At 42.5% G+C, this 13,625-nt stretch overlaps 1 protein-coding gene across 1 annotated transcript in view; it reads left to right on the top strand.

The window, feature by feature from the left end:
• Positions 1 to 407: 407 nt before the first annotated feature.
• BCAT1 (branched chain amino acid transaminase 1) overlaps positions 408 to 13,625 on the top strand; it is a 137,469-nt gene continuing 124,251 nt past the window's right edge. The window contains exon 1 of the mRNA XM_010375452.2: positions 408 to 943. Coding sequence (XP_010373754.1) covers positions 938 to 943 — 6 coding nt within the window. The 5' untranslated portion in view covers positions 408 to 937. The remainder of the gene's footprint in view (positions 944 to 13,625) is intronic.

Genomic DNA, 13,625 nt, shown 5'->3' with positions numbered 1-13,625 from the left:
TTACAAAAATAGGAGTTTGCCAGCTTGACAGAGAGGGAGCAGAGGTCAACCAGCAGCACACTTAAGCAGTCATGGAGGCTGACCTAGGAGCTGGACATGGAAAAGTAGCAATCCTGGAGCTTTGTATAGATGTGGGGAGGGAACATACAGGGGACTTTCACATTATAAAGAATTTTATATGCTCAAATTAAAGGATTAAAAATGTTCCCCCATGTACATAATAAATTGGCAAAAACGGTTATATTTGAGGGTGGACTAAGGGACTCCAGGAAAGGGATTGGCAAATCAGGTACATGTTCTTGACTATTGCAAAAGTACATTTAAAGTAGCCGCGGGGGATACATGTATACTTTTGGGCAGGATTGTGCCATGGTCCTATCAACATGCAGCAAAGTGACTTTGGGGACAGTAGGGAGGTGGGCAGGAGCCAGTGATGAGGGAATGGCAATCATATTTGACCTCTGATCTGTTTCTTTCCTCCTTCTCCTTGACGTCCCCATATAAATGTTACACGGGCATTCCCACACTCGGGTATGCACCTACAGAGACTGATTGGGGGTAACCGTGTCACTTGCTTGCAACGCTGGCACCTCCGCTCTGCACCCCAGGAGTGAGAAGTGAGTGAGGCTCGGGGCTGGGCGCTGGCTCCGAATCTTCGGGCTGGGAAGAGACTCCACCATCTGGGGGCGGCCTGGGGGAGTAGCCTCAGTGTCTTCCTGCTGATGCAATCTGCTAGGTCGCGAGTCTCCGCCGCGAGAGGGCCGGTCTGCAATCCCGCCCGCCACGTGTACTCGCCGCCGCCTCGGGCACTGCCCCAGGTCTTGCCGCAGCCGTAACCGCGCTCTGCAGCCTCAGTCCCGATCCACGCGGTCAGGGGCTGCGACCCTTGGGATCTGCCCTCCGCTCAGCTCCAGCTTCCCTCGTGGCCGACGCAACAATGAAGGTAACTACTTACGATTTTGTCTGTGTTTTACAAAAATGTGTGCATGAATCGAACCGGCGATTTCTCCAAGAAACACAGTTGGTGGAGAGGGGAGGAAGGCGAGACAACCATGGCTTACTTATACCCCCGCAAACGTCTGCAATATCTTTTTTATCAATCGTAGTTTGCAGGGACAGTGCATTCTGTTCAGATTTCGGTTTAACCTCCGCTCGCAGGATGTGCCTTCTCGAACTTTTTCACATTCGCTTTTGGGAACGGAGGTAAAAGGCTGCTACAGCTCCCTCCCCTGCTTGTGAAGTTTGGAAAGGAAGTGGGTGCTTCTCTCAGTTTCTCCTATGCACAGGAGGTGGGGAAGTTTGGAGAGGTGGTCTGGGGATGTCCCGGGCTGTAAATAGGCTTTCCTGCAGCATGTGTGTGATGCAGGAGGGAGCGGCTGGAAGAGTTGACCCGGGTGGAGAGGGGAGGGAAAACGATGTTTTCGCTGTTAAAAGCAGAAGGCTCGTCTTATTTTGTTTCTTGTGGAAATTAAAGCTTCTAGGAGTTACAAATGATAGACGCCTAAGGGCATTCATTTGTTAAACCAGTGAGCACTCTTATGGCTCTGATCTTGCTAATGAAGGATAATTAGCCCAGCTGCCTATTATTTCTGATGATTTAGGTGTAGGTATGTACATCGCTGAGTGTTTTGTTTTCCTGGTTTCACACACTGGAAAACTGCAATCGCATTTAAAATCCGAAGAACAACTTTTTCTAAGGAAAGTGAAGGATGGGCAGATATTCTTGCCATCTATTATTTTGGAATTGAGATGACCATAATGCAATCTGAACTTCTGGTAGAAATAAAGCCACGTTTCGGAGTTTCGAAGGAGGGAGATGAAGCATGGTTCTCAACTGCTCTTATCTACAACCCATCCCAGACCACAGTTTCACTCAGAAGAAATAATATGTAAATAGTGCCTTTGTTCCAAACAAAAATTTTCACTACAGTTAAACAGTAACCGAGTGGAAACTGTGTATTTTGTATTCCACAGAGATCATGCAACCTTTCTTCTATAGTTAGAGGTTCTAGTTCTGGCTTCCTCATGCTTGTTTCATTTTAGATGAAAAACACACTTTAATTGATTATAGCTTTAGTAAGTAAAAGGAGAAAACTAAAAGAATGAACAGTCTTGCTTTTCCAGCTTTTTCCTGTCCATGTGGAGTTGTGGCTGATGACGCATTTTTGTAGGTCCAAAAACCCCTGTCCCTTTCACAAGGTACTTTTATAACATGAGAAACTAGATATCTACAAGTAGTCTCTTTTCTGTTCCCTGATATTTCCTAAGATTAAGAAAGAAACGATTGTATTCTAGGTGTGACCGAGGAAGTATGGGAGGTTCCGTTAAGTTAGTTTTATCACAATGTTTCAAACATCTTTCCACTTACCTCTTAAATATGTATTGCTATCATAAGCTTAACTTTTTAAAAAATGTTATTTGCACGTGGCATCTTGACTGCCTTTGTCCTCAGCAAATTCTCTAGGCTTAAGTCATGCATGAGCTTGTATTTTAAGATGGACACATACAGAATGGGCAACTGGATAAGAAACATAGCGTATACACTGAGTAGCATGTGTACAAAAATGATAAGTCTGTATTATGACTTAATAAATTTAGATGGAGATTTAAAAATAATACACATGTGAATGGGATGGAGGCAAGGGAAGTCCCTGTGTGTGTGTGTGTGTGTGTGTGTGTGTGTGTGTGTGTGTGAAGGGAAGACCGGAGGCCTAGTGGGGAGAGGGGTTTTACATTCCAGACACAGGATGTGGCCCCTCAGGCTAGGCTCAGAGATATAAAGCTAGTTAAGCTGGCCTAACAAAAGGGTGGTGGTTAGAAAAAGGAAAAAAAGAGGTGGGGGTTGGGGAGGACAAGAATTTAATGCTGGTCAATATTTTTTTCTGATAAGTGTCAATAATGAGTAATTTCATTTGATTTCAGAACTACAGAGAGAAAGGGGGAAAAGAGCTTTTTCCATTTGTACGCAAGAATTTCTCTTTTCAGCCCTTTAGAACCAGATCTAGTTATCTGAAATGAGTTTAAAACCTTATTATGAAAGGAAGTTGAAAACATTTGATCACAACTGAGGTTTGTACTGTGAACTAAAACCAAGATGTGCCTTCTGACAGTAGTTGTGCAACTCTCTGAAAAAAGAAAAATAGCTCAGAGCGATCTGAGCTTTGTGAAGGCTACCAATTTATCAGGCCCAGAGAGACAGGAGTGTGAGACTGCAGCCACAACCCCTGTAGCTATGCACAGGAGCAATTATTTAACGACATTTTGTTCCTGACTGCCTCACTCATTATGTTCCTGGAATTTGTGATACAAAAAACAATGTTTAGCCTATCGTTTATATAGTTTATGTTATTTTAATATAAATTCTTCTCAACTTAGAAACTGCCTCTTTTTTCTTTTAAAAACCCACTAGGTAACTGCTGTATATATTCAGGGCAACTTGATTTGGTGTTTCCTTGGTTGCAGTCCTCAAATATGACTTCAATATACTCTCTCCTTATATAAATTTTGTCTCAGTTTTGTCTGTAGGCTGACATTCCAATTGTTTTCTTTTTTTTTTTTTTTTTTTGAGACGGAGTCTCGCTCTGTCCCAGGCTGGAGTGCAGTGGCCGGATCTCAGCTCACTGCAAGCTCCGCCTCCCGGGTTTACGCCATTCTCCTGCCTCAGCCTCCCGAGTAGCTGGGACTACAGGCGCCGCCACCACGCCCGGCTAGTTTTTTGTATTTTTTTTAGTAGAGACGGGCTTTCACTGTGTTAGCCAGGATGGTCTCGATCTCCTGACCTCGTGATCTGCCCGTCTCGGCCTCCCAAAGTGCTGGGATTACAGGCTTGAGCCACCGTGCCCGGCCTGTTTTCATAATTATATATTTTGTTCCTTATTCTCGTTTCTAGAAATAAAGCAAGGGAAGTAAACAGCTGAAAAGCTGATAGTGGTGTTATTAACCTAACTGAGAGGGCTGGGCTTATGAGTAAATTATTTCTGTGCATAAATGAAAGATTGTTTCTAAATGATAGCTATCTTGAGCCTTTCAACTAGTTACATCTTTTGGGGTTTCAGGTTGCCAGCTTCTTCAAATGGCCTCTTCTCAATTGGTATAGGAAGTTGGAAAATAAACAACTTTCTCTGTTTCGCTTTAGTGCTGGTAACCACAATTTCTTTAAATAACAGACACCCACCCCAGGGAAACCCAGTGGCATGATCAACCTTATGCTCAGGAAGGTTTGGTTACTATATTGGAGAGTGAGAATCTGGGACCTTCCACTACAGACATAATTGTCCCAGGTATCCTCTAGTTTCTATACGATACTGTCATTCTTTTTTCTTTTCTTTCCTTCCTTTCTTTCCTTTTTTTTTCTTCTATTTTTTTTTTTTTTTTGACAGAATCTCACTTGTGTTGCTCAGGCTGGAGTGCTGCAGAGTGATCTCTACTCACTGCAACCTCCACCTCCTAGGTTCAAGCAATTCTTGTGCCTCAGCCTCCTGAGAAGCTGGGATTACCACCACACCCAGCTAATTTTCATATTTTTTTGTAAAGACAGAGTTTTGCCATGTTGGCCAGGCTGGTCTGGAACTCCTGGCCTCAAGCGATCCGCCCATCTCGGCCTCCTAAAGTGCTGGGATTACAGGCATCCTATCATTCTTTTTGAGCACAGGAGGAAACTGTCATGCACGTTCGTGTGAAGAGACCACCAAACAGGCTTTGTGTGAGCCACATGGCTGTTTATTTCACCTGGGTGCAGGCGGGCTGAGTCAGAAAAGAAAGTCAGCGAAGGGAGATAAGGGTGGGGCCGTTTTATAGGATTTGGGTAGGTAAGGGAAAATTACAGTCAAAGGGGGACTGTTCTCTGGCGGGCAGGAGTGGGGGTTACAAGGTGCTCAGTGGGGGAGCTTTTTGAGCCAGGATGAGCCAGGAAAAGGAATTTCACAAGATAATATCATCCCTTAAGGCAAGGACTGGCCATTTTCACTTGTTTTGTGGTGGAATGTCATCGGTTAAGGCGAGGAAGGGCATTTGCACTTCTTTTGTGATTCTTCAGTTACTTCTTCAGGCCATCTGGGTGTGTACGTGCAAGTCACAGGGGATGCGATGGCTTGGCTTGGGCTCAGAGGCCTGAGAGAAACAATGGCTGATCTTCTCATTTTATGGTCAAAAATATAGGCAGCCTTTGTATTGTAACATTATCCCCTTAACAGCTGTCCAAACGGTCTATACATTTCACCTAACATATGGTAAATGTTCCTACTAATGGCCTTTCCAGAGCCTCTGTCCATTCAACTAAGGCCACTGTAATGGGATTGTATGCAGTTCAGCCAAGACATAAATGTGAGGTGCAACTCACATTTTTTAAATGTTTCAAATTAAGCATTTACACGCTTTTATTCATAAACTCGACTTTGCAAATATTGGTAAGCAGTTTCATCGTAAGACCTGGTCGGTGACTCACAATGTCAATGGTGAAGGCAAAGGAGAATCTATCTTTTCTGGAACACCAGGGTTCAGGCATCAATTTCAACTATGCTTATAATTCATCCTCTGAAGTCCACAAAGCTAAATTATCTTTCCCCTAAAAATTGAGTACTCATATCCTTAAAATAGCTTAGAAATTAGACTACCTTTTGAATACAGCATAGCATGTCACATAAACATTTTTCTACTGTCATACCTTTTTGATGGGAAAGACTATTTTGCAAAACATTTTTCTTGTGTTCAGTAATTAATGGGAAAAATAAAATCTAAAAGAAAGAGACAGTTATATCGCAAAAATACAGGAAAATGGAGGAATGGAAACAGGGAAGACCAATACAGAAAAAAATAGAGGAAATTACAAGTAATAATCCGAAGTCATACCGAAAAACATTGGCTCTTTGATTGAAAGTTGTGAAATACTTGTGAAACCCAGCTAGTTCCATTAAGAATAGTCTTTAATCTAAAAAGAACCAATTCATTTGTCAGTTCTTTATTTCAATGTGTAGATTTGAATGTTTGATCAATTGCATTTACAGTTTATCTCTCAGTGTGAGAACTGTTTTTGCTGTTTTGACTAAAAATGGGTATCTGCTTTAGGAAGACTTAGGAAGCCTGGACATACGATTACAGATCAAATTCTATTTGACTCCATAGAAATCGAGACGGAAGGAGCACCTGTTGGGATATTCTAGACCAAACATTCCACAGCTGTCTCTTAACGTGACTGACAAAGAGACACAGTTGAGACGAAGTTTCGTTATATCCTGGGATGAGGCCAAGGGTGGATTTGCACAGGATGGTCATAGGGCAGTTGTTAGCATTCCACCACTACATAAAAGGGTGATTTTGCCAAGTGCATTTCATTTCATTTCAGTTGATTTATATACCAAGTTATATTGTTTTGACTTTAGGACTAGATGTGAGTTCAGGAATTTGAAATCATAATAAATGTTTCCTTGAACTTTGAGGATAAAAGGTAGAGTTAAAAGACAGCTGCAAAGTCTACATGGGGAAGCATAACACATGACTCAGGGTTCCATGGTTTTCAGTGTCAGTGAGTGCTCTGTATACTTACAAGAATAGTGCTGGTGTTTATAGAAGAAACACATGCAGGTTTGAGGCAGGACTTCCTTGCTTAACTGGTGCTTTTGCTTTCCATTTTCTAAATGTCATGCAAACTACTTAAAAAAAAATTTTTTTTAAGACAGAGTCTTGCTCTGTTGCCCAGGCTGGAGTGCAGTGGTGCGATCTCAGCTCACTGCAAGCTCCGCCTCCCAGGTTCACGCCATTCTCCTGCCTCAGCCTCCCTGCAGGCGCCCACCACCACGCCCAGCTAATTTTTTGTATTTTTAGTAGAGACGCGGTTTTACCGTGTTAGCCAGGATGGTCTCGATCTCCTGACCTCATGATCCACCCGCCTCGGCCTCCCAGGGTGCGCGGCTTACAGGCATGAGCCACCGTGCCCGGCTGCAAACTACTTTAACTGAAAACATTCTTCTAAGGAAAGCATCAGAAAACTTACTAGAATCGCTTAATAATAAATAAATTGATTTGTTTTTCTAAAGACCACCAGAGCGGGCACAAAAGAACCAGCGGGTAGGCAAGGCTAGGCGCAAAACTGCAAATTTATTTTGGTCACCTAAGGTGTGGAGGAGAGGTCTGTCGGCCTCCGGCAAAGAAGGCCGACAGAGTCCCCCGGTGGGGCTCTCGGGCGGGGTTCCTGATACAGTCCCGACCTCCCGATGGGAGTGGGGCTGGGAAGTCCGCGCGTGGCGTCAGTCCGGAGCGGCTTTTCTAGGAGTGGGAGGGCAATAGGTGGGGCACGGGCCTGTCGGGGGGCGTTCCGCAGGTGCGACCAGGTAAATCTTAGTCTCTTCGGATTGACGTCACCTGGCGCATGCCCGGTTGGTCTGCACCTTCCCTGGGCGCTGGCTGCATTTTCGCTGGGCCCAGGAAAAGTTGGTGAAGAAGAACCCGGAAGTGCACCATCTTGCCTCCGTTTGTCCAAACATAAATAATACAAATAAAAGAGCAAAATGAGAAAGTAGACAGACTCCTAGTCTATTGTACAATTGATCTCTCCAGGTTCTAGGCTTTCTTGGGTCTGACACCGCTTTGTAATTTTTTTTTTTTTCCAGATAGGGTCTCTTTCTGTCACCTAGGCTGGAGTGCAGTGGTACAATCATGGCTTACTTCAGCTTCAACCTCCTGGGCTCAAGTGATCTTCCTGCCTCAACCCCCTGAGTAGCTGGGACCACAGGCATGTGCCACCACGCCCGGCAAATTTTTGTATTTTTTGTAGAGATGCAATTTCTCCATGTTGTGCTGGCTGGTCTTGAACTCCTGGGCTCCAGTGATCCACCCACCTTGGCCTCCAAAGTGCTGGGATTACAGGCATCCGTCACTGCACCTGGCCAGTTTGTAAATCTTGTGAAAAGTATGGCCAGTCTTGTGAAATGTGCAAACACATTTAGACACAAGGTTTTATATCTAAATTATTGGTTATTAAAGTCAGGACAATAGAGTGCATATAGCATGGAAGATAGGTAGAAAAGACTGAAATGATTTAGTTTTTCAGAGCAGTGGAGAGCTATTGGCTCTTGCCTTTGCAATCAGGTTAGATATGAAACTATATAAGCAGAAGCTTCACGCTGCCATTTGAATATTGAAAATCTCCAATCACTTGCCTTTTAGTTTGAGATAAACAACCAATGGTTTGTTTGTTCACAGCACATAAGTTATCACTTTCTTCTTTGTTTCATCTCATCAAGATCTAAAGTGTATAGTCACAGAATAGAACTCGGTTCATACCATCTGCACCCCAATTTCTTTGATCTTCAACTAGTTTGAAAGTGTGTGTGGGTGTTTTCTTAGCCAAGGTTAGTATGCAATTTCTTAGTGGAGTGTAGGAGTTTGGGGTGCCTAGCCTTCCTACTTCCTACTTAGATAATTTCCCCTACCTGTAGTACCGGTCTAAGGAGAAGGCCAATATGGCCATGTTCCTAGCAGGTGACCCCACCTTAGCCACAGCTGATTGTAGGAAGGGTGTATATTTGGCCCAAGACCAGTCATCCTTTTTTTTTTTTTTTTTTTTTTTTTTTTTGAGGCAGATTCTTGCTCTGTTGCCCCGGCTGGAGTGCAGTGGTACGATTTTGGCTCACTGCAACCTCCACCTCCTGGGTTCAAGCAGTTCTCCTGCCTCAGCCTCCCTGAAGGGGTGGCCTGCCCCTCCACACCTGTGGGCGCTTCTCGTTAGGTGGAACGAGAGACTTGAGAAAAGAAATGAGACACAGAGACAAAGTATAGAGAAAGAAAAAGTGGGCCCAGGGGACCGGGGTTCAGCACACAGAGGACCCGCGCCGGCACCGGTCTCTGAGTTCCCTTAGTATTTATTGATAATTATCTTTACCATCTTACAAAAAGGGAAGTGACAGGATAATAGGATCATCGTAGGGAGAAGGTCAGCAGTAAGACATATGAATAAAGATTTCTGTGACATAAGTTTAAGAAAAAGTGCTGTGCCTTGATATGCATATGCAAACATCTCCATAAACCTTTTTAGTGCACAAAGAGCAGCTTTGCACTGACAAGTCCCACCTTTCACCCTAAGGCGGTTTTCTCCTTTCTCAGTAAACAGAACATACAATCAGGTTTTACACCGAGATGTTCCATTGCCCAGGGACGGGCAGGAGACAGATGCTTTTCTCTATCTCAACTGCCAAGAGGCTTCTTTCCTCTTACACTAGTCCTCCTCAGCACAGACTCTTCACGGGTGTCAGGCTGCGGGACGATCAGGTCTTTCCCTTCCCACGCACGAGGCCATATTTCAGACTATCACATGGGGAGAAACCTTGGACAATACCTAGCTTTCCTAGGCAGAGGTCCCTGCGACCTTCGGCAGTGTACGTGTTCCTGGGTACTTGAGATTAAGAGAATGGTGATGACTTTTCACAAGCATACTGCCTTCAGGCACTTGTTTAACAAAGCACACCCTGCACAGCCCAAAATCCTTTAAACCTTGAGTGACCACAGCACATATCTCTTGCAAGGACAAGGTTGGGGGTAGGGTCACAGATTAACAGCATCTCAAATATAGACCAAAATGGAGTCTCTTATGTCTACTTCTTTCTATATAGACACAGTAACAGTCTGATCTTTCTTTTCCCCACACCTCCCCAGTAGCTGGGATTACAGGTGCCCACCACCACACCCGGCTTTGTATTTTTGTATTTTTAGTAAAGATGAGGTTCACCACGTTGGCCAGGCTGGTCTAGAACTCTTGACCTCAAGTAATCCTCCCACGTCGAGCTCCCAAAGTGCTGGGTTTACAGGTGCGAGCCACCACGCCCAGCCAATCGTCTTTTACTTCTTTCTTATTCTCTTATTCTACATATTCAATCAGGTATCATGTCCTGTAGACTCTGTCTTCTCTGAATCTACAGGTTCTCTCTTTCCCATTGCCGTGCATACTGGTTTATGCTCTCATTACTTCTTGCTTGAATTATTCCAGAAGTCTCCCAACTGGTCTGAAGCTTAATTTTCATTACGTGCTGTTCGATCTCACTCCACTACTCAAAATCGATGGCTTTCCCATTGTCTCCTGAGTTTAGCTTAGTGCATGAGACCTTTTAAAATCGACCTACACCTCTTCTATGTGCATGCATTTCTCTGGTCATAATAGAGGATTTGATCTACTTCAAAATGAGTTCTTATATTTACATTTACTGGTTTTTAATTCCCTCCATCCTACCTATAATTTGCACCACATTGCTCACCATGCAGCCCACTCCCCAGACACCTTGTGAGAACAGCGATCATGTTTTTGCAGTGGAATGAACATGGGCGAAAGGTGGGAAGGTATGCATAGATTTACATTTTGAAGTCAGGAAATAAGATACTGATCAATGCTTTAATTCCACTGTGCTTATTATCTTTTCCTCTGTTCTAGCGTGAACCTTGCACCAATAAGATATTGATCATACGCTGCAACTCCTCTGCACTTACCTTTTCTTCTACTCTGGCATGAACCTTGCACCATTGTTGGTGCTTTACAGATATTAGTTGAGTTAAATCGAGCGCCTGTTTCTGAACTTTCAAGATTCAGATTAATTGATTCTGTTTTATACTTCTCTGTTTTTGAATGGTACATGTATCTTTCCACACTTGGATTTCTTTAGAGTTAAAGCTTTAATTGACTTCCAAAAGATGGAGTATTATAAAAACACAGAGAAAAGTAAAGTATTTACATGGTCTTAATGCCCATTGCCAAACTCATACAGCTGCTATATGTATCTACTGGCAAACTCACACAACTGGTTGATTTTAAATTGATTGTAGGAAAATTCATACAAAAAGATGCTACATAGGAACATCTGAACACCACAAAAATCATAATGAACAAACTCAGTAATGCCAGACTGTTCTATCACTAGTTTTCAGATTAAGGCAGTATGTAAAGGGAAACATCCTTGGAATGGTCTTAAAATCTAGAACAAAGTCATGTGTTTGGGAATCTTAACCAATTCCGATACTGTTCAACATGTTTTTCTTTGTTGCAAACAATGCAGTTTTTAAGCAAACTAATGAATGCATACCCTGACAAACAAATCCAACAAAAGAGGCACTTAGAGCAGTGTTCATTGAATCCTAGAATTTTGAAAGAAAAAATCTATTAGGTCATTTTGGGCTTTTACTTCTGCTGAAGAAGGATTGTTCTTTTGAGTTTATTTTTCTAGCTTTCAGTTCTATTCCATTTAAATGCCTCCAGGAAAAGGATTTCTCAAACTCCCTATGGAGAGTTCTGGCACCTACTATATTCACTTTCAAAAGTCTCCTGATAACTTATTTCCTTTTTCTTTTGGTTATACACATCAACCATTCATGGTTGGTTCTGCTGATAGTTTTCCATGAGTCTTTATGCTTATTTAAAGGAAATCATGTAACATTAATCATATAACATATAACCATTACTTGGTTATAAAGCATGATATTAACTAAACTGGCTTTTAAAAATTCAGTAACATTAGAGCAAATATTTTATTTATTTATTTTTTGAGACGGAGTTTTGCTCTTGTTATTACCCAGGCTGGAGTGCAATGGCGTGATCTCGGCTCACCGCAACCTCTGCCTCCTGGGTTCAAGTGATTCTCCTGCTTCAGCCTCCCAAGAAGCTGGGATTACAGGCGTGCACCACCATGCATGGCTAATTTTGTATTCTTAGTAGAGACAGTGTTTCTCCATGTTTGTCAGGCTGGTCTCGAACTCCCGACCTCAGGTGATCTGCACGCCTCAGCCTCCCAAAGTGCTGGGATTACAGATGTGAGCCACCACGCCTGGCCATACAGCAAACATTTTATTAATAACATCAGTAGTTCCATGAATATATAGATGTAAGATGTCAATAAAGTTTATGCCCCTTAATAACTGAGTGTGTTAATGTTGTATTTGCTGGTTAACTGGCACCTTCTTTCTTGATCAATGTTCTTAGAACAGTATGTACAGGAGTACTTCAGTCTACCACTTGATATTCGAGGACAACACTTCGAAGCTTGAAATGAGAGACTGTTTTAACCATATTAACGTAACTGCATAGTTTGCAATAGATTTAATGATTCAGCATCATTGTTAATATTTAGTTTAATCAAAAGTGCCTTATATTAACTTGTACACATGTGAAATGACTTATGAACAAGATTATTTATTGCAGCATTGTTTGTGATTACAAAGATTGGAAGTCATTTGCATAGCCATTGGGTATAAAAAATAATGACATTAAAAGAAAACAATTGAGGAAAGAACCAGTAAGCTCTCAGGTAGAGATATAAAGAAAGTCACCCTGAGCCTTTCACTGTGTATATTTATATATTTGATTTTTGACACATGTGAGTTTATTATAATCAAAATTGAATTAAAATTGAAGCCTTATAATGAAATTAGCTTGACACCAGAGCCATTATCAAGAAAATCTGAAATACTGGTACCTATGCAAATTTTATTTTATTATTTTTATTTATTTATTTATTTTTGAGACGGAGTCTTGCTCTGTCACCCAGGCTGGAGTGCAGTGGTGTGATCTCAGCTCACTGCAATCTCCAGCCTCCCGGGTTCAAGAGATTCTTCTCAGCACCCCTAGTAGCTGGGATTACAGATGCCTGCCACCACGCTTGGCTAATTTTTGTATTTTTAGTAGTGACAGAGTTCTGCCACGCTGGCCAGGCCGATCTTGAACTCCTGACCTCAGGTGGTCCCCCTGCGTCAGCCTCCCAAAGTGCTGGGATTACAGGCATGAGCCACTGCACCCGGCCATTTAAGCAAATTTTAGTTAAGACCAGTAACATATTTTTTGACAATCTTTCCAAAGTGTTGTATTTAATTTAACTAACTGAAAATTATCTATTAAGAAAGCAAGTTAAATGTCATGTGTATACTTCACAGTGTACACACTGTAATGATTCACAGTAAACATTATATGAAGAGTGTCTAAACTTTTCTTCAAATCTACCATATATATAGTACAATAATGACTAGCAAACAATGGCTAAGTTTTACTTAATTAAACATTTATGTAGCTCCTACCAAGGCTACTAGACTTTGTACCCAGTAATAGGAAAACAGAAATAATTCAAGCAGTATTCTCACTCTTGAGAAACAATTCTATTTAGGGAGAGATACAAAAAAAGCAAAGGTGGCCAGGTGCGGTGGCTCATGCCTGTAATCCCAGCACTTTGGGAGGCTGAGGCAGGCAGATCACTTTGAGGCAAGGAGTTCGAGACCAGTCTGACCAACATGGTGAAGCCCCGTTTCTACTAAACATACAAAACTTAGCTGGGTGTGGTGGCATGCACCTGCAATCCCAGCTACTCAGCAGGCTGAAGCAGAGAATTGCTTGAACCTGGGAGGTGGAGGCTGCAGTGAGCCGAGATTGCATGCACCACTGTACTCCAGCCTGGGTGACAGAGCAAGACTGCATCTCAATAAATGAATAAATAGTAGAGGCAATAGAGTGCATATAGTAGGTGCTACAGTAGAAGTCTGCACAAGGTTCTGTATGTGGAAAGGCAAGTCAGAAAAATTAAGAAAGGCTGTATTGGGAGGTGACATTTAAGCAGAACCATGAAAGGAGACTGGATGAACATGGCGGTAAGAGCACTTTTACACAA

Source organism: Rhinopithecus roxellana, chromosome 10 (assembly GCF_007565055.1).
Source record: "Rhinopithecus roxellana isolate Shanxi Qingling chromosome 10, ASM756505v1, whole genome shotgun sequence".
Classification (NCBI taxonomy): Eukaryota; Metazoa; Chordata; class Mammalia; order Primates; family Cercopithecidae; genus Rhinopithecus; species Rhinopithecus roxellana.
The sequence above is the reverse complement of the archived record's forward strand: the minus strand, read 5'-3'. Positions and strand labels throughout refer to the sequence as shown.